Here is a 19,366-nt window from a genome sequence, read left to right on the forward strand (position 1 = left end):
CCTAGAGATGTGTGGGTCTGTCAGACTCGGGTCTTTATGGGGACTGCAGTGATTAATGGGGTTTGTACTGTTTTCTTTTGTTTTCAGCGGAAGACATCAAATCTGCTTTTTATTAGGAATAAAGAAGTTATGAAACCCTCTTAGATCTTCTGAATGTAGAATTTTGCTGATAACAATATTGTGGTAAGCCTACATATTCAGAATACTAACACTGAAAGTAGTCATGGTAAATCAATAATATTAAATTGTAGGTTAAATTAAACAAAACTATGTATTACATGAAGCACATTTGTGTGTAAACATTATAATGTCAACTGTAGGGCTACAGTTTTTGAATTTCTCAAACTTTCTCCAGTACAGTAGACCTACAGTGAACCAAATATCTTGTCAATATACTGCAAATATAATATTAGGCAGTGTTCAGTATGCAATTTCAAAGCATGTACAACAGCATAACATGCTATAAAACATAACTGAATTACAATAGTAATAACTTACAATTGTGGATTGTGAAATAAACTGTAATCGTCCGTGCTTTTCATTTCCAATGAGCAACTATGCTAATCGCTATTCACATTTATAACTTGCGAATTGAGTTGGCAGATACTTCGTAAATAAATTCGGCCAAACAGCTCGGTTCCTGGAATATTCATCAGCAAAGATGCTTTACAGTCATTATTTATGCTCTGACCGCGCACGCTGAAAACCAATGCAGGTAGAGAAAGACTGACACGTAAAGATGATGCAAAACTTGAATTTTATAGTTTTATTTAATTAACACTGCATAAAGGAATTTATGGTCTGTCTGATACCTGACAGTGTTTTGACTTGCATAAATATGTTTTGCTTATAGTCAGTATGTTTTCTTGTACAGCTGCTTTGTAGCAATGAAAATGGTAAAAAGCGCTATATAAAGAAACTTGTTTTTTTTCAAATCCACCATAACGGTTCTTTCAGAAAAAAAACACGAGAAGACATCCCTTTCCCATTTGAATGCACATCCTCAAATGTTCCCCATGTGACTCCAGGTTCAAAGCATCTATGTTCGTACTAAAAGCCTACTAGTGTTTCTGTGCACTGATGGGCTTGTGATGCTCCTTGTAATTTCACAGGCTGATGTTTGAAGCATCCGGGGAGTGAGGTGAAGCTCCTGCAGAGAGCAGTGAATGCTGCTGACATGAATTGACAGACTAAAAAAAGAGGTTGTTAGAATTACACAAAAGTGTCAAATATGTAGGAAAGGCCATAATGCTCAGTGGGGAATGTGTCAAACTACTTCGGAGTGGATTCAGATTGATTGGTACGCATAATGGGGCATAAAGTGTTTTTATCCCTTCAAATATTTTAAACCAAAGGTTCGAATTTCATTGCTATAAGGCAATTCAAAAGACATTTAGAATCCTAAATCCTAAAGAATAACAAAATGCTCTAATAGTAAACTCTGTTTGTGGCATTCCAGAGCTCGGACAGGAGATTTTGGAGAAAGAAAAGCTTTTTCAAGAGTCAGAGCATCTATAACTTCTCTCGGCCCAGGATAGCTCGGGGGCAGAGTTTCTGACCGAGTGGGCAGCAGAAAATAAATATTTGTTGAGTGGAACTGAAGTCATCCTGATGCTCCAAGCGAGAAGGAGAATTGCTGTCTCTGATCTATCACTTCTGAACTTTTGGAACTATTGTTGTTGGCAGTAAAAAAATACCAACTAACTGACCGAATATTGGGTCTAATAATTTATTGGGTCTAATAGCAATCTGTAAATTCTGTCAATACCTGCTTAAAATCTGCGTATTTGTGACAACTATGGTCGACTTTTTTGTGTAACCAAAGTCTCAGGAGAAACGGGAGTTTCGGAAATCAGACGATAATGTTTAGCTTGTGTTTGAGAGTCAGCAGCGAACAATCTCATTCAAATGCATGACATTCATGACAGTCAAGCTATGTTTTTTGTAGTTGACTGGAGGAGATGTTAATATTAACAGTGGCATGTGACGTGTCAGGCATCATCTTTCACAAATAACTTAATCGAAACGACTTGGTTTTCAAATGCTATTGTGAAGAATGCATATCACAGATTGAGTTACCCGAGGAAAATTCATTCACATAATATCATTTACCCACCATCTGCCCTTGTGTAATTTGCTTTTAATATGCATCAAAGATGATTAAAGGATGTTTGTGTCGTGGGTATTATGGAAAAACAACTGAGATATGTGGAAGGGTTCTCCTTTTCTCCGCAGGGGGGATGGTCAGCCCTGTACTTTTGCACTGTTTTGGGCCACTGTGGTTTTAGCTCTGTGGGGTGGTTGAGTAAAATGAGATTATTTTATATGAGCTGATCTCTGGCGTCTGGATCTGCCACTAATTTCAATCCCTGCTATCGTAGTAATCTTTCACAAATCTGACTTAACTCTCACTTTGTGTCTATTTAGTGTACCAAAGAATACAAAGGAGATCAAACATTAAACAGCATGTTAAATACATGCCATCTGGAGGTCCTGAGAATGGTCGTCCTTACCTGAACCTTAGTGTAACAGTAGGATTTGGTGATAAAACCCTCTAACCTTGCTAGATACGAGCTCCAAAAATCTATCAGGACTGCCAAGAGGGCACACACTCAAAGACTTGAGATTTGCTACAGTAAAAATAGCATGAGAATATTTGGCAAGGAATTCAGTCAATGACCAACTACAGAAAAGGTGCTAGTAGAACTGTGATCCAAGATGCCTCTTTATTGGACAACCTCAACTGTTTATATGCCAGATTTGACCAACAAAACAAACACATTCACAGGTCCTTAAAGCTCGAATGAGAGTGAATCCTGTCTCTTCTTAAGGCCTGCACAGAAATGCTAGGTTGGGTTTAGAGGGGGTGCTTGTTGGGATGAGTCATCAAACAGGGACCTGGTTAAAAAGATCACCACCTTGGATGAAGATCTTATTCTTTACATAGACAAAACCCAAAAACCTGCAACCTCTTACCATCAAGGGGACTGAGGTGCCGCGGACTTCCAGAGTAAAAACATTGTAATAACTGTGAAAAAATGTAAGCTTTAAATGGTTGCACTTCATTAGTCTGCTGAAGAAGGCTGGACTTTGACTTATGCAGGTCTACAGACGCTTCACTTGCTACAGAGCAAGTCACTGCAACGCATCATAAAACTGCAGAGAGGGTCATTGTAGTAGACATGTCTGATGGCAATGGATTGTTGTGTGCTGTTTCCTACCATATTCATGCCTGAACTGACATTAATATAGATGAAGCTGAACCGTGAATGTAGGGCACAAGCAGTGCATTCTATGTGTATGTATTATTGGTATGTGTGTGTCCAGGATTGAAGAATCTTTCAACTGATCTATTATTTATTATCTACATCTGAAGAGTTTGGTTCCAAAAAGAGATAACATCATGTTTTTTATTTTTGCATTAATAAAAGCGTCTGCCAAATGAATAAATGTAAATGTAAATGTTTAAGCCAAAAATACATCGAACTAACACAATACAACACAACAAAAACACGATAACATAATAAACAACATGATGTTAGATTTTTGTAACCGAGTTGTCTCACTTTTGAACCAAACTCTTCATCTGTTACTGCATATAAACACAAACAAAATACCATGTTATAGCAGACAAGGTGTAACTGAAGGACGGGGAGATCAAATAAATAAATCTGGCCTTACCTCGTTCACAAACAACCAGTGACTGTCTTTGGAGGCCAAGTTCGTCTCCACAGCCTAAAAAGAGATGAATAGAGGATAAATCAATCTTAGCTGTTGGTGGCAAGTGTTGGATAGGCTATCTGACATTAAAGAGATGGCTTGAAACTGCATTGGGTTAGACATCTGTAAAATGTCTACATTGATGTTTTCAAAAGTTACTTTGGTCCACAATTAAACATAAAAGTAATACAATCTCTTTGTTATGAAAGAATTGAACTGTGTCAGTGACCTTTGGGGACAGGAAGCGGGCGTGTCTAGCATACAACAAAGTTGAGAATTAAAAAGTGAGGAGTGGAAGATCAAATCTTACAAAATATAACCAATTACATTTTCATGATCCCAGAGGTTTCATGTGGTTCATGTGGTACCTCAACATTTTCTGTATGTGTAAAATTAACATAAACCATTGAATGCCGTCAATAAAACTTACCCAGTGTCCGTGTATAAAAATAATATGTTCTGCTTTAGGACTAACTAGATCTCAAAGGTGTTTTATTTCATTGACCTCCATCCCTTAGGGTCTAATCATTTTCCCATGCTTCATGTCAGAACTCCATATTGGGAAATTCCAATATATTACCAAAGGCCACTTGGTATGCCACGGCATTGTCATTAAAAAAAAGAGATAGGAAGACAGGTTTTTGTCTGTTCATCGATGTGAAAGGCATTCTGAGGGATATATGAAATGTAAAAGCACCTGTAACTCAGTTTTGTCCTACAGATGCTGTGGTTGCTTTCTTTCTGCATATTTACAGAAAGCAAATATATGTACTAACCTAATATATTCAGGAAATCATTTATCCACAATTTATGTATAAAAACAAATATCCACAGAAATTGTCACAGATGATGCGATTTGAACCAGCTGAAAACGACATCAACATGCGTCTGTCTTAGGAAGACATTTTAGAATTGGGTTTAGAGTCTCGTTGACGTGACAACAGCACACTACACAATATTCAGTTCAGAACACAACATACAGAAGAAGTGTGCTGTAGTCCTCAGCATTCATTAAAAATTATTTTATATAAAAGAAAGTACGTCCCTTTGGAGTGAACATGCTTTGTAACTTGCGGATATTTTATACTCAAACAACAATATTGCACATTACAGTAACTAAAGTTGAAAAAGTGAAAATGCATAAAAGGACCCAATTGATCTTTTTATAGTGTTTATTGTTGGCCCTCAAGGCAAGATGGTGAATGTTATTGGTTTTATCCTACCCTGTTTGTACAACGTTTTGGATAAAAGCATTTACTGATTGAATAAATGTAAATGTACAGTAAGGAACTGATTAAGATTAGAACCACAGATTTAGCTGTTAAAAGCAAATATACACTCGCTCATTTCTGTCATTTCCCCAAATAGGATGTGTTCCTTTTGTTGGTCCAGAACAGGGGTCTCCAACGTGGTGCCCGTGGGCACCTGGTGGCCCGCATGAACTCTGTAAGGTTCCCGCTAAACACAGGGCTCACCAATGCTCAAGACAGCTGATAAATCTGTGACTATACCGATCAGCCAAGTGCTACATCGTCATGAACGGTTATTATTAGCAAGTGTTATAAGCTTTAATATCTGAAAGAAAACTGAATTTGGTTCTGTGAGTGTAAAAATAAGGCATCACATGTTTAAAGTTTGTTTGAATGTATGTTATCAACAAGTAGCCCTCTAGAGGATTTTAGATACTTTGGTAGCCCTCGCTTACAAAAAGGTTGGAGACCCCTGGTCCAGAAACATCAATAGTCGATAGAACATTTTAAAGAGGAGGTGTTGTATGCATTCTAACTTCATACAATGTGAAATGTACTGGCTTCTCAGTTGGACGTATGACATAGTGTTTCTGTGTTCAATACACTCCCCCAGCGTTCGTATATGTTGCGGAAAGTGTTTTTCGAACATGAAATTCCCTTACGTAACATCTTTTCTTAGTCCCTTATTGGACAATTCTCCCGGAAAAGCACGCCCACGCCTCATCCAGTTGGAGCAAGAGAGAGAGCACTGCGTTCGCCAAGTACAGCTGTGTTTGTTTGTTCACTGCATTTCGGTGAGGAATATCTTATTTTGAGTTCAACAGAATAAATAAATTTACGAAATGATAGTCCATGGTGGCCAAGAACTGTTTGGTTTCAAGCATTCCTCCAAATATTTTTCTCTGTGTTCATCAGTACAAAGACATTTATTCAGATTTAGAATAACCTAAGGGTGCGCAAAAGAGTTGTCATTTTTGGGTGAACTGTTCCTTTAAGATTAAAAGTAGAAGTAATTCTGATCGGAATGTCTGAGGAATACCTATACTGCAGGAATGTTGTCTCGCAAAGATAACCTATTAAACATGTAAGACTACGCTGAAGCACAATTCAATGCATGTAAATGATGTGTTTGTCTTCCTGTAAAGCATTGAGCTGTCTCGGAATGCAGGCTGTTGTGTTACTTCAATCCGTAAAACATAGACAGCTGTCTTGTATTCTATCACACACTTCCTTTGTGTATTTAGAGCGTGTGACAGCACAGAATACATCATTTTCAATTAATGCCACTTTAGAAGTGCAAGCCTGTCACATATCATCTTTGTTTAGTTGAGTTATAAAATGGCAACGTAGCAACATTGATTAATAGTTCATGAAGACATCGTTGTTGTCAGAATGAAAAAGCGTTATGCAGTTTTGATATAACACAGGTATGTTACCAGCAGATTTTGCAGGTTGGGGAACCCATGACCTTATGGTCAAAAATGCAACCACATTGGATGTACATTAGAAACAAGCATGCGTTTTGCTGCATTTTGTTTTGTGATTTCAATAAAACACAGATGGCGATTTGTGCGTTTGACCATTACAAGGCTTTATTATTGACTGGGGTTGTGCCAGTATTACATGAAGTGTAATGTTTACCGGTCAAAAGAAAATATAAGGCACGTTTTTCTTCAAAGTAATTTGACGTGCCCACAATAACACTACCGTGCATTTCCACTACTGCGATGTACCATATTACTGTACGCTGGCACCTGTCTACTGTCGACTAGTGTAAAAAACTAAATAAACCGAAACTTTGAGCAAGGGCACTCGCTGCCTTAAAATCCCAAATAATTAAACACTTTTCTGGGTGGATCTTAATTTGGGAGATTACCAGGTCTCATCCTTACAATTTTTAAACTGTATACATCTGAATTGTGTGAGCATTGATTCTGTTCTAAAACATGATCACAGCCAAATTGATCGAAGTATCTAAACTGCAGTAATTGTTTTATTTATTTACATTGGGTCATAAATTGTAAAATTTTTGAAGATAGTTCTAGCCTCAGACAGCTCACCAACTCCTCACCCACAGTTCATTCAGTGATCGATTGATATATATATAAATATAGGAGAAGTCATATACATTATGTTATAAGGCAAGCGATTGTAATGGTACATTGATGGAGCTCTGATGTAGGCAGTTACCTATGAAGCAGCAGGGTACAGTATTCGTATGTATTGTATGTTCTCCATTTGCAATTCTTCAGCATATCCACTCACTTCTCCCACTCTTTAACTGCACCTTAGAGATGGAATAAGCGTTCTGCTCTTGGGGTATGGATCAAGTTAGTGAAATCAATAAATACGCACTAGCTTCTAAAATGTATCCACTGATGATACAGTTAGGGCTTAAATGGCTTTATTGTAAGCCCATTCATCCGACATTAGAATAGACCTCATTACTAATTCACCCCGCCCCCCTTCGTTACTGTTGCTATGACCGACAAGCTTTCGCTATCAGCCATGTGCTCCCAGGGGCACATAATATCAGCGTTATGATTGGTCAGATCGCCTGTCAATCAAACTGCTTGCCAAGGGTCAATTGTATGATAACTAGTATCTTAAAACCCAGGTCATTTTTATCATTGCATAGTATAATTGTTTGCTTTTTTAATAACTGTATGTTATTTATTTTAATAACTTTTTTAATTTACTAAATCTGGAGCATAACCACACTTAATAAATGTCATACATATTTTATTACATTTTTAAACCACAACATTACCAACATTTAACCTTGTTTAAAGGGGAAAATGATCTTTTGGCCAGCACGCTTGTCTTTTTCGCTAACTCCACGTCCTTTCATTTCTGTTCATTACACACAGATATAATGAGGCTGACCTTCCGCTCAAATGTCAAGCAAGTATTGAAATGCATTTGACAGTAGTCTCTGGAAGATGACTTTCATGTTTTAGTCTGATAAAAAAAAGAAAATTCAAAATTGTTTGAATATTAATTTCATGTAAAACAAGTCGAGCCCTCTGATCCACTGTGAGTCACAATCTGACAATAGACAGGTCATAAAATTGTGCGGTGGTTGGAGACATTTTGAAATATTAATTTATCATCGTCTGCTTCGGATAGTCAATGACATAGTTTTAATCGTTTAGTTTACAGTCAATTATTTTAGCAAGGTATGACAATGATTTTTTGTCGTCGTTGTAAAAAAGAAAATTTGGTGGTATCCTTAAATTATAAAGCAGAAATCACATATGCTTTTTGTTAAATATACTATTTTGTTAAATTACTACATAAAACACTTCAATTAAGCACTTTTTAATCATGCAATCGATTTGACAGATTTATATTCACACAATAGATCTTTATCTGTAATGAACAGTTGCTTGACCTGAGTGCAGAAAGCTTCTGCTTATCTCTAAACGATGGAAAAAAAGACTATTATTACATTGTTTACCCATAAATAAAATGCAGATGTGACACTCTGATCTTTCCATCGAAGAATTTTAATATTATTTATTTTATTACTGTATTTTTGAGCTGAGAAAAAAATCTGTGGAATTCAGCAAAGTAAATGAAAAAAGGGTAAAATGGGTTCTGAGTTCTTGCATTGAAAGCATTAGCAAGGTAGACAAAATGTTTCATAAAAAGTTACGGGAAAATTTTTGTTTTTCCTAAATGGCTGGCCTACCAGATCTTCTGGTGCTAATTTATTTTATGCTCTATTCTCATTCATTCTCAGAAATCCTCAAAGGCAAATAAATAAGGTTCTTTTGAGGTAAAATAACCTTCTCAGACCACTTAACCCTGAATTCTGTTTCTGAGGGTCATTTTCAACTAGCTAGAAGATATTCACGACACGATTTTTTATGACATGTAACTGGACATGAAACCTATATGATCTGAGGTTAGGAATTCCACTTTAAGAAAAGGCACCGTTCACAGAATCATATAAAACACACAAAAATACCCGCTCGCGCTTCAATCATCCCTCTGATTTACACAAAGCTATATATCATCAGTGATATACTCAGAAATTAAATGTATATCATATATATACAAATATTGATGGGCTCCACAACTTGTGGGGACATTTTTTCTGTATTGAGAAAACAATAGAAATGGTAAAAGGAAAAAAGTGGTCAGATTTTGTGTCAGCCAATGATTGAATGTACTGTATACATTCACATACAGTAAGCATATCATTTTTCCTATCACACCAGGGTATCGTTTCAACATATTTCCACACCAGGGTATTGACATTTTGCCTTTCACTCACAGTCGATCAGCCTTCTGTTTGTATACCAAAAGAGAAAATCAGACCCATAGGCCCATACAGAGAGAACTCAGAATCTCATTCACACAGCACACTGTCAACCTCTGAAAGGTCTTTCTGAATTTTCCAAGCTTTATAGGAATAAAGTACATCAAAATTCAAATGTATTGCACCCAAAGTGCAGTCTCAGGTGTTCATGTTTTTGAAAATAAAGATTTTCATTTGAGTCACAGAAAAACATACAATTAATAGATAAAAGCGAGCATCCACCCCTAAAAAACCTTCACAACTGACAACATGTGACACACTAACATTGAACTTTGAATGAATTGCAGTGACATGCAATACTGCTGAACATGTTCCTCCTTAGACAAAGTATCAAGGCCTACTACAGAAACTGGGATACCACCAAAACCTGAATAAACTTTTTTCCCCATTTCATGTCAAGCTCTAACATATTTTATGGAATAGAAATGTTGAGGGTAAGGGGGGCCTTTGAGAATTGTTAATCATAATGGGGGGCATCAAAACATTGGAAAACTCCTGATATATGGGATGCCACAATTCTCTATGTAGCATTAAACTGTTTGGTAGAACCACCAAAATTACTAGTTTCAACAAAAGCTAGACAACCACCTGTTGAGAGAAGAGAGAGGGTTAGTGTTCCTTTATTTTCATTTGTCTGTCAAGGATTCACAGAAGAGGTGTGTTTTAAGGAGTTTCTTGAAGGTTGTGAGAGATGTGGTTGACCGGACCCTGTTAGGAAGAATGTTCCACCAGGAAGGAGTTGTGAAGGAGAATGAGCGGGAAAGTGATTTAATGCCCTTATGAGAAGGCATTACAAGGCGCCGCTTGTTTGCTGAACGCAGGGTTCTTGATGGGGTCTAGGAGTCTAGGAGGGTGTGAAAGTATGCCAGTGCAGATCCAGTGGTAGTCCTGTAGGCAAGCATCAGTGACTTAAATCTGATACGAGCTTCAACCGGTAAAAAGTGGAGAGAGATGAAAAGGGGCGTCACATGAGCCCTTTTGAGCTGTTGGTTTGATAACCTTTGCAGGAAGACCAGCAAGGAGATCATTGCAGTAGTCCAACCTTGAGATTACCAGGGCCTGGACAAGGAGTTGTGCCGCATGCTCAGTAAGATAGGGTCCAACCTTTCGAATGTTGAATAAGGCATATCGGCAGGATCGTGTTGTCTTTACAATGTGATCTTTGAAGGACAGCTGTTCATCAAATATGACTCAGTGATCATGTGTTGAGCAGTGGACATCGAGCCCCTCCATGACATCCTGAAGGATCTGCCAGAGAGGTAGGATTTGAACCAGCGGAGAGGGGAGCCTGATATTCCTAAAGATGACAGGGTTGCTAGCAGTATCTGGGGATTGACTGTGTCAAACGCTGCAAATAGGTCTAGCAGAATCAGGACCAAGGATTTGGATTCCGCATAGGCTAGCCACAGTGCTTCTGTGAACGATAGCAGTGCAGTCTCAGTGGAGTGGTTTTGAAGCCAGACTGCTTGTAATCCAACTTCACTCTATTAATCTGACGTCAAACAAAGGAGATATCGCAGTGCATTCTGACTTCATATGCCAAATCTCTGGTTTCACGGTCTACGTTTAAAGAAACCGTATGGGCCGTCCACTAATGTGTGCATGTGCACTAACATGCATGTGCGCTTGTTTATGTTGTTGCTTTGAAACCATCTTTGTAAATGTTTGTAATTTCACTCTTGTCTTTTAGTGAAATTCTTGTATTCTAATAAATGACACATTTGCCCTTTAAAACTTTTTTGATTTACTAAATGGTTGATTCCGTCAAATAACGTGACAATCTTCCCGTGTTTTCTCCTGATATATGCAAATAGCAAGTCATGGGGATGAAGTTAGAGACAAGTGGTACTGGAAAATGACTTTGTAACAGCTTCTTTAATAGAAAAGTTTGTCTGAACTCTGGCATTACTTCTGTGGGGGTTTTGAATGAGCAGTGTTCCCTCGAGTAATCACTCTCACTTTATCGTCTTGTAGTAATCAACTTTTCTCCCTCTGCAATAACAGCCAGTTATCTTAAGGACTGCCATTCCATATAAGAATAAACTTATACTACCGAATTTAGAATTATACCTGTAGCTTGCCTTGCGAGAGCAGCGCCCAAAGCACGCTTATTTCCACTCCACCTATCAGAGATTTATTGCGTTGTCGCAATCCATTATTTTCCTCTTCCAACTCCTGACACACGCACGTCTTCAGATGATGTTCAAGAGGGCAAAGATGAGACATTGTTCCTTTGGAAACCTTTAAAGTTTTGATTGGAAAGTTACAGACCCCGGCATTTTCGAAACAACAAAACAGATGGATCTCACGGAATGGGACATGTAAAAGTGCAAAAATAAAAAGAGGAAGGATCCAGAAAACAAGAGAGTTAGCAGCCAACGCTCTGGTGCTGACTGAATGGCCACAACTGATTAAATGGTTAAAATGGTTGGCAAGAAATGAAAAACCGAGGAAAAAAAATGACGGGCAGTGAGAAAGAGAGTATGTGAAAAAGCGAAAGAGAACTGACCTCAATTACAGTATGTAGATAGAAAAGTGCTCATCCAGGTATACACATCATCAGTCTTGGTGACGGTATAATTCACAGTGATATACGGATTCTCTTCTGAGGTGTTGGGAGCAGATTTGTGTATGAATTGATTTGTTTGAATCTTTGCTGGCCTCTGAAACAACCTCTGTCCTATAAAGAAATTGTTTTTTAATACTTTCAGAGGAACATATGAGTGAAGCGTGCCCATGAAAAACTTGTCACCTTGAACGTTTTAGAACTTCAGTGCCACACTGTTCTAGGTCGTTTTTAGGTTGTTACAGGAAACTCAGGTCAAATGAAAACCACCAAAATCTTTTAATCTATAGATATGATCCTGGATGCTTTCTTCAAAGGTCCATACACAAAAACAGCAATAATGCTATATCAACAGGGTGCAATAGATATAGCTTTTGGTCTATCTATTTGGCAAACCTATTTTGACTATGACTTTGTAAACATTTCTACAACTTTGTATTATATGAATGCATTTGTTGACACTTCAAGTGCATTATAACTATATACTTGTTTATCAGTATGTGGGTTCTCTTGGGGATCAAACTCATCACCTTTGCGCTGTTAACACAATGCTCTACTAATTTACACTGTATTACATTTTATTATGATATTGTACAGTTCATATTTTCTCATGTTACTTTACAAATTCTTATTTCAACTCTCCAAATCACTTAGAAATTACGTTCGTTCGTTTGAAAATGTGGCCGATATGCGAGAGCGCAACGTATTGGCATAGCAACATGGAAAGCCCAGTTTTAAATGCGGCTCCAGCACCTGCTCTGGGGGATAAGCAGTATCAATATGTATTGTATGGTATTTCTCTACCAGGTGAGGTATGAATTCTCAGAAAGTAATAGCACATTTCCTTCCAAAAAGCCACAATTAAACCAAGTTAGCCTGACATCAAACCCCTGTTTCACAAACAAAAGGCTAAAACGCTGAGGAGAGAAAGCACCGGCCTGTGTAAGAATGCTAAATGCATCTGTGATGTGGCATCAATGATGGATTACAGAACATCTCAGAGCATGTCTGGGTCAGGGCCGTCGGACGAGAGTCTAGGGCGAGTTAATCCTGAATTGCTTATTGCATGACAGATCCAACAAGGGAAACAGAACGGGTTTGTGGGCAGCGTTAAGGCTCTCTGCAGGGAGTCGCTATGTTCACTGGCCCATATCTATATTAGATGAAATAAACACATCATCATTCAGCGGCCTGGACCCTCGGGAGACAGACGGCTGGATATCAAACCCACACCAGTCATCGCTGTTATCTTCATCATGTTTGACAGTTACATTCTTAATTCAAACACACGTTGCTCCTCGTTTCAAGGTGCTCGATGGAATGCACAAAGAAAAACTGTGAAACTGTCAAGAAATGTCTGGGTAATATTTGACAAAATGTGAAGTGTTGTGCATTATAAATTAATGAAACAGATTTTTTTAATGTGCGCCTTTTTTAAAGGAATAGTTTAGTTCATAGTTCATGTTTTTTCTTAACTTGTTTCATTTTTTATGTGGCTGTACAATATTATCAGTAACTAGATATTATACTATGTTATAGCATTAAAATCTCATTAGGACAGGTAAAGATTACCTGCAAATAACTTAATTTAAGTAGCATAGCCTACCAAACATTTTAAGAGTTCTATTTATTATTATAATGTATTCTGTCATAAAAATCTAAATTATTTAAATACAACCTAGCAGCTAATTTGTTCGTTTACAGTTAACAAGTTCCCAGTCCAGTTTCATGACCAGAGGTGCTGCCGCCATCTACACTTACAATTACATTTAGTCATTTAGCATCCAAAGCGACTTACAGATGAGGAAACATTGGAAGCAATTATAACAACATAGGCAACAAAATACATAAGTGCATCAAACTAGTCCATTAAAGCCTAGCACAGTATACAAAGCTAACAATAGCGAGGTTAGTAAGTGTTCTTTTTTTTATTTTTTATTTTTTAAAGAATGAAAGGGAAGAGAATTAGGAAAAAATCAATCAGCGACGTGTTGACGAAAGATATGCGTTTTTAGGCGTTTTTTTAAAGATGGCAACCGAGTCTGCTGATCTTGCAGCAGTAGTGAGATCATTCCACCAATGTGGAACAGATCCAGAGAAGGTACGGGAGAGTGACTTTTATCCTTTTTGGGATGGTACCACTAGTTGTTGTTCCTTTGCAGACCACAGTGATCTGGCAGGAACATAGATCTGCATTAGCGAGTGGAGATACGATGGTGCAGACCCGGTGTTGGTCTTGTAGGCCAGGAGCATAGCTTTGAACTTTATGCGGGCGGCAACAGGGAGCCAGTGTAACCTGATGAAGAGCGGAGTTACATGCGCTCTCTTTGGTTCATTGAAGACCACTCTTGCCACCGCATTCTGGATCATCTGGAGGGGTTTGATTGTGCAAGCAGGAAGTCCAGCCAGAATCGCATTGCAATAATCCAGTTTGGACAGGACAAGAGCCTGGACTAGGACTTGCGTAGAGTGGTCCGATAGGAAAGGTCTAATTTTCCTGATGTTGTAGAGGATGAATCTACAGGACCGGGTGGTGCTGGCAACATGACTTTTGAGGTTAAGCCGATCATCGATTACCACTCCCAGGTTTCTGGCTGTGCTGGACGGTGTAATCGTTGAGGAGCCTAGTTGAATGGCAAGGTTGTGGTGAATCTTTGGGTTGGCTGGGATCACAAGCAGTTTCGTTTTTGCAAGGTTTAGCTGCAGGTGATGATCCTTCATCCAAAGCGAGATGTCACTCAGGCATGCCGTGATGCGAGCAGCGACCGTCGGATCGTCCGGTTGAAATGACAAGTAGAGTTGTGTGTCGTCGGCATAGCAATGATAGGAGAAGTCATGCTTCTGAATGACCGAGCCGAGGGATGTCATGTAAATGGAGAAGAGTACCGGTCCAAGCACTGAGCCCTGTGGCACCCCCGTGTTGAGCTGTTGGGACGCGGAGACCTCATCTCTCCAGGATACTCTGAATGACCTACCCGAGAGGTAGGACTCAAACCATTGCAACGCCATTCCAGAGACACCCATAGCACTGAGAGAAGCCAGGAGGATGTGATGATTGACAGTGTCAAAGGCAGCAGACAGATTCAGTAGGATGAGCACAGATGACATGGATGATGCTTTTGCCAGTCTCAGGGCTTCGATGACTGAGAGCAGTGCAGTCTCTGTGGAATGACCGGTCTTGAACCCAGACTGATTGCTGTCCAGGAGGTTGTTTTGCATGAGAAAGGAGGAGAGCTGGTTGAACACAACTCGCTCCAGGGCTTTGGCGATGAAGGGAAGAAGGGAGACCAGCTCCTCCAAGAAATGTCCAAGCTGACCTGGGGGAAGATATATAACTACAAAGTAGTTTATCTACCTGCGAGCAACTTCCTCTGTAAACACATTTGACCTTAACCTTCGTTATATTCAGTATCTATTATTCATTCAGCATCACTTTAAAGATTTTATATTCTTGCAGTTCAATGCTCTATACACTTGGTTTTGTCCTTAATGTGAAAACCAAACAGAACACTTGTATTCATGCAGTATTTTAAGAAGAGAGCTGGTGTTGTACTGTGACATCTATGAAGGCTTTGAATATCGAACGGCTATTTATAGTCAGAAGATTGGCAGTGCATAACATCGCAACCTTGTTGAAAAAAACTGCATACGCTTGTTAGGTATGTTTTGAAGCATGTGGAAAATAATACAAAATATTTTGATACGAAACATGACTCGTGGATTTCTTCGTAAGATTAAACACTTTAATTTGACGTACTACAAAGTCACAAATAACACTCGAATGATGGCCTTCTTCATCTCCATGTGTGAGATAAAATACAAAATGGGTTGAATTACAGGGGTGCGGGAAAATATGATTAAAGCTTATATTTCAGATCAATTACTTCTCCATTAGTATTATTAATGTGACCAGAATATGTCTTATGCGGGGGCCCTGTTTGAAAAATGATGCAATTACCCCTGTTGAATAGGGAAGGGAAAGCCCTCTTAACAATGCCGGAGAGAGGGGATACTTGTAGGCCTTCAGGATGAACCTGCTTTTTGTGTTTCATTTTCTCATTCGTTTACAACCAAAATGCTTCAGGAACAGGATCCAACACCGACAACTACTCGTATCTCGAGTTTACATCATGTAATTCTACACACCAAGATAAACAACCATTGCAAACACGTATAATATACAAGGTAATATAAAGGAGTTTCCCATTTTGGAGATCATTTCACATATCAATCTCAAATAATATGAATAAGATAATAATACAGGCTGTAACTTTATACGATTTCACATTTATACCTGTATATAGACATCTATAGTTCTTCTTTACCATGACGAGTGTAGTATAACGTCACCACCACCCAACAAACCATATGTATACGGGTTTATACTTTTCAGTTGATCTTAGCTTTCACTTAACCGGCCAATTGGTGAATGACATAGAAGCGAGTCAGCCGAGCTACAGTTAGACAGCTGTAACAGCCCCCCGATGACCTTACTCACGGCAATCTTAGCCAATGGATAAAATGGAGGCTTTCAAAACATTTGGGTATGTTGCATTTGTATGGGACAGGTGGTCCAACTAACATAGATAATTGATCCTCTCCAGATACGATCACAGCAGGTGCATGATAAGTCATCAGCGCAGGCCAGTCAGTACCTGTAAACATTCAAACGGATCTTGAAATAAACTCAATACATCATCATAGATCGTTTTAAGCAAAACAAGAGTTTGAAAAGACATTAGCACTACCTTTGACTTGCCAACTCTGCAAAAACGTTATGTACGCAAATTTATGCGTACAGTAAATATGTAATCACGCAAAATAATACACAGCCACCTGCCGTACTGCAAAGTGGCTGACAGCACGGCTTCATTAGAAGGGATGCACATCTATTTTTAGCATGCAGGTAAAAGCTTTCTTCTGAGTACTGCAGCTGCAAGTGAGGCAGCGTGATGACATCATCGCTGCAGTCTGAACGACCGCTCGCTGTGATTTACTGGCCGTCACATGAAGGTTGTTTTCATAATTATTGAGATAATGAACAAACCCGGTCAATTTTCAGACAGCGGTGACGCGTGGAGACAAAAAAAGTGCAAAGTTGAGGGCATCAAAATGAGACACGCATGCTATTGCTTTTTCAGACTGTTTCTCCTTTATGTGCAGGACCCTTCACGTGGGCCTTATGAAAAAGCCTTTGAAAGACAGCTTGTTAAACTGATACTCATTTTAGCTGGAGCTTACTTCTTCTAAATGGAACTCCCTATAAACACTGTCTTTTGTGTGCGTCTGTGTGTCTTTTCAGAGTTATGATCACGCCCATTGCATCTTTGAAATCTCATTTTAAACCCTCCAAATATAAAGGTATAATTTTTGTACTCGCAAGCCAACATTTAATCTGGCTGCTCGAGTTTCTTGAAGTTATATTGCCAATGTTTGTTGCTGAAACCAACGCGTTTCGCTTTGGTCTTTGTTCGATTCGCTTTCATGTTTCGCTTTCACCCAAATGCCAAAATCCTTTGCCATGAATTATGAATTCAAGCATTTTCCAATTCGATTTTTAACACTTTTATCTCATTCGCAACAAAGTTAAGGTTGTAACATGTAGAAAGTGTCGTGCATTTTAATTTCTTCTGTGACTGGGGTTATAGGTGACTGAGGTACAGAATGTTGCCTCTCTACTTAAGAATGTGGAGAACTTTAAACATGACCATTAAGAACATTAACCTTTCCCCAACTCTAATTCCTTTGAACTGAACACGTTAATGGCGTTTATAAGCCAGGCATAAAAAGTGCCCAGCCATAACCTGCTAATTCAATTTGTCAAAGACAAGTCACCTTAAACAACTGGAGGGGTTCTTCAAACCTTAATTTGGTAGAAAACTATATAGTCATTGAAGCTGCAGTGACATGTCATTCTGGATGTGAATATCACGTGAAGCACAGAGAAAGACGGTAGCAAACCACCTGCTGTTTTCTTTCTCTTTAGAAACCCAACTCTAGATTTAATGGTTACCGCTACACCTGCCATCTGGTCTTTACTCACGTTCCATATTCAGAATTGATTTTAAAGTCATGCTCGGGGACTGCTTTCACAGTTCTGTTTTGTTCTTCCCATATCAGCCTTATTCCTGATTCTGTAATAACAGTTGTCTACATAATAAATCTGATTTCTGAATCTTTCAACCAGACCGGTTATGAAGACTTAATATTTAACCCCGGTCAGACTGATGGGTATTGTGTGTGTGTTGAACCTGCCTGAAAACGAGTTAACACTAAACAAAGGTAAACACTTTAAGCTATGAATCAATTTTAGCTACAGTTTTTAAAGTAACTCCCCCAATGCACTATAGAGGCACATCCAACATCCCATCTTTCCTGTTTGCTCCACTGACATTGACAGGTGCACTAGGGCTGTGAATCACAACAGCATTAAAAACTCATGGAAGAGTGTTGACGTCACGTCTCCGATTATAGCGATGATATTCCTCAGACGTGGGCGCGTGTATGCGTGTATACCGTATGTGTTATTTCGTGGATGGCGGAGCCCGTCGTACCGTCTCACGTGGCTTTTGTATTAGACATGCACCGGTTCAGCCTCCATGTCTATCAGCGCAAACGTACGTGACAGGAAATTGGGTTTTGTTGAGTTGATTGGTTAAGGCATATTGGTGCACCAAAGAGGTGGAGAAACTGGTTTAGAAATAAACAGGGGAGGCAAAAGGTAGATGGATTTGGAGGACTGGGAAAAGAAGTGCCAGAGCGTCTCGCTGGAGGCACAGGCGATCTATTGGCTGACTGAGCAGGGCTCGAAGAGAGGAAAGCCATAAGCCTTCTAGTTTAGCACAGTGACAAGGCCTCAAATCTGAGGCTCAGCTGGCCGCTCAGCGGGGGGTCGGCTCTTCGTGCTCAGGAGGGAGCGCGTTTATCAAGACTTGCACTACACGAGCCAACGGGAGAGAGTGCTGAGGACATGATGTGTGTGCTGAATATTTACCAGCCCATCTGTCCAGCTCTTGTTTTCATTGATGAGCTTTCCCCTCACGTGTACGTCTGCCTCCCGCCACCGTCTGGACCAGAGTAAGGGACTGATTACATCGTCATGTGTCTAAATGCCACACAGCCCTATGTTCTCATCCTCACTCTGATCTGTCATTAATAGTCATCAAAGGCTTCTGCTTTTACAGAATAGAATACACTAGAAAAAAACAGCACAAAATTAGAGGCTTTTACAATTAACCTTTAAAGGTCCGGTTGAACACGCAGTTTCTGCCAATCTCAGATTAATCTTGGGTATACTTGCATACTTCGAATCTTCGAAGAGTATGTAGTTTGATCACATTTATAAAAGATAGATACAGCTGTGTGATTATTTCCGGAAAAATACGACCTCCTGGGGTGTGCGGGTGGGGAGGAACTAAGTCACTGGCACAAAATACATCATCGTTTTATCCCTGCATAACTGTCGATTCACTATAAACTCATGTTGTTGACATTATGCACGTA

General features: G+C 39.1%; 1 protein-coding gene across 1 annotated transcript in view; it reads right to left on the reverse strand.

Moving 5' to 3' along the window:
• The window catches only part of grid1b (glutamate receptor, ionotropic, delta 1b), a gene marked incomplete at both ends in the record, with an annotated part of 235,998 nt that overhangs the window by 41,454 nt on the left and 175,178 nt on the right, over nt 1–19,366 (reverse strand). The window contains one exon of the mRNA XM_079477048.1: nt 3,682–3,735. Coding sequence (XP_079333174.1) covers nt 3,682–3,735 — 54 coding nt within the window. The remainder of the gene's footprint in view (nt 1–3,681; nt 3,736–19,366) is intronic.

Source organism: Barbatula barbatula, assembly GCF_947034865.1.
Source record: "Barbatula barbatula genome assembly, chromosome: 16".
NCBI lineage: Eukaryota > Metazoa > Chordata > Actinopteri > Cypriniformes > Nemacheilidae > Barbatula > Barbatula barbatula.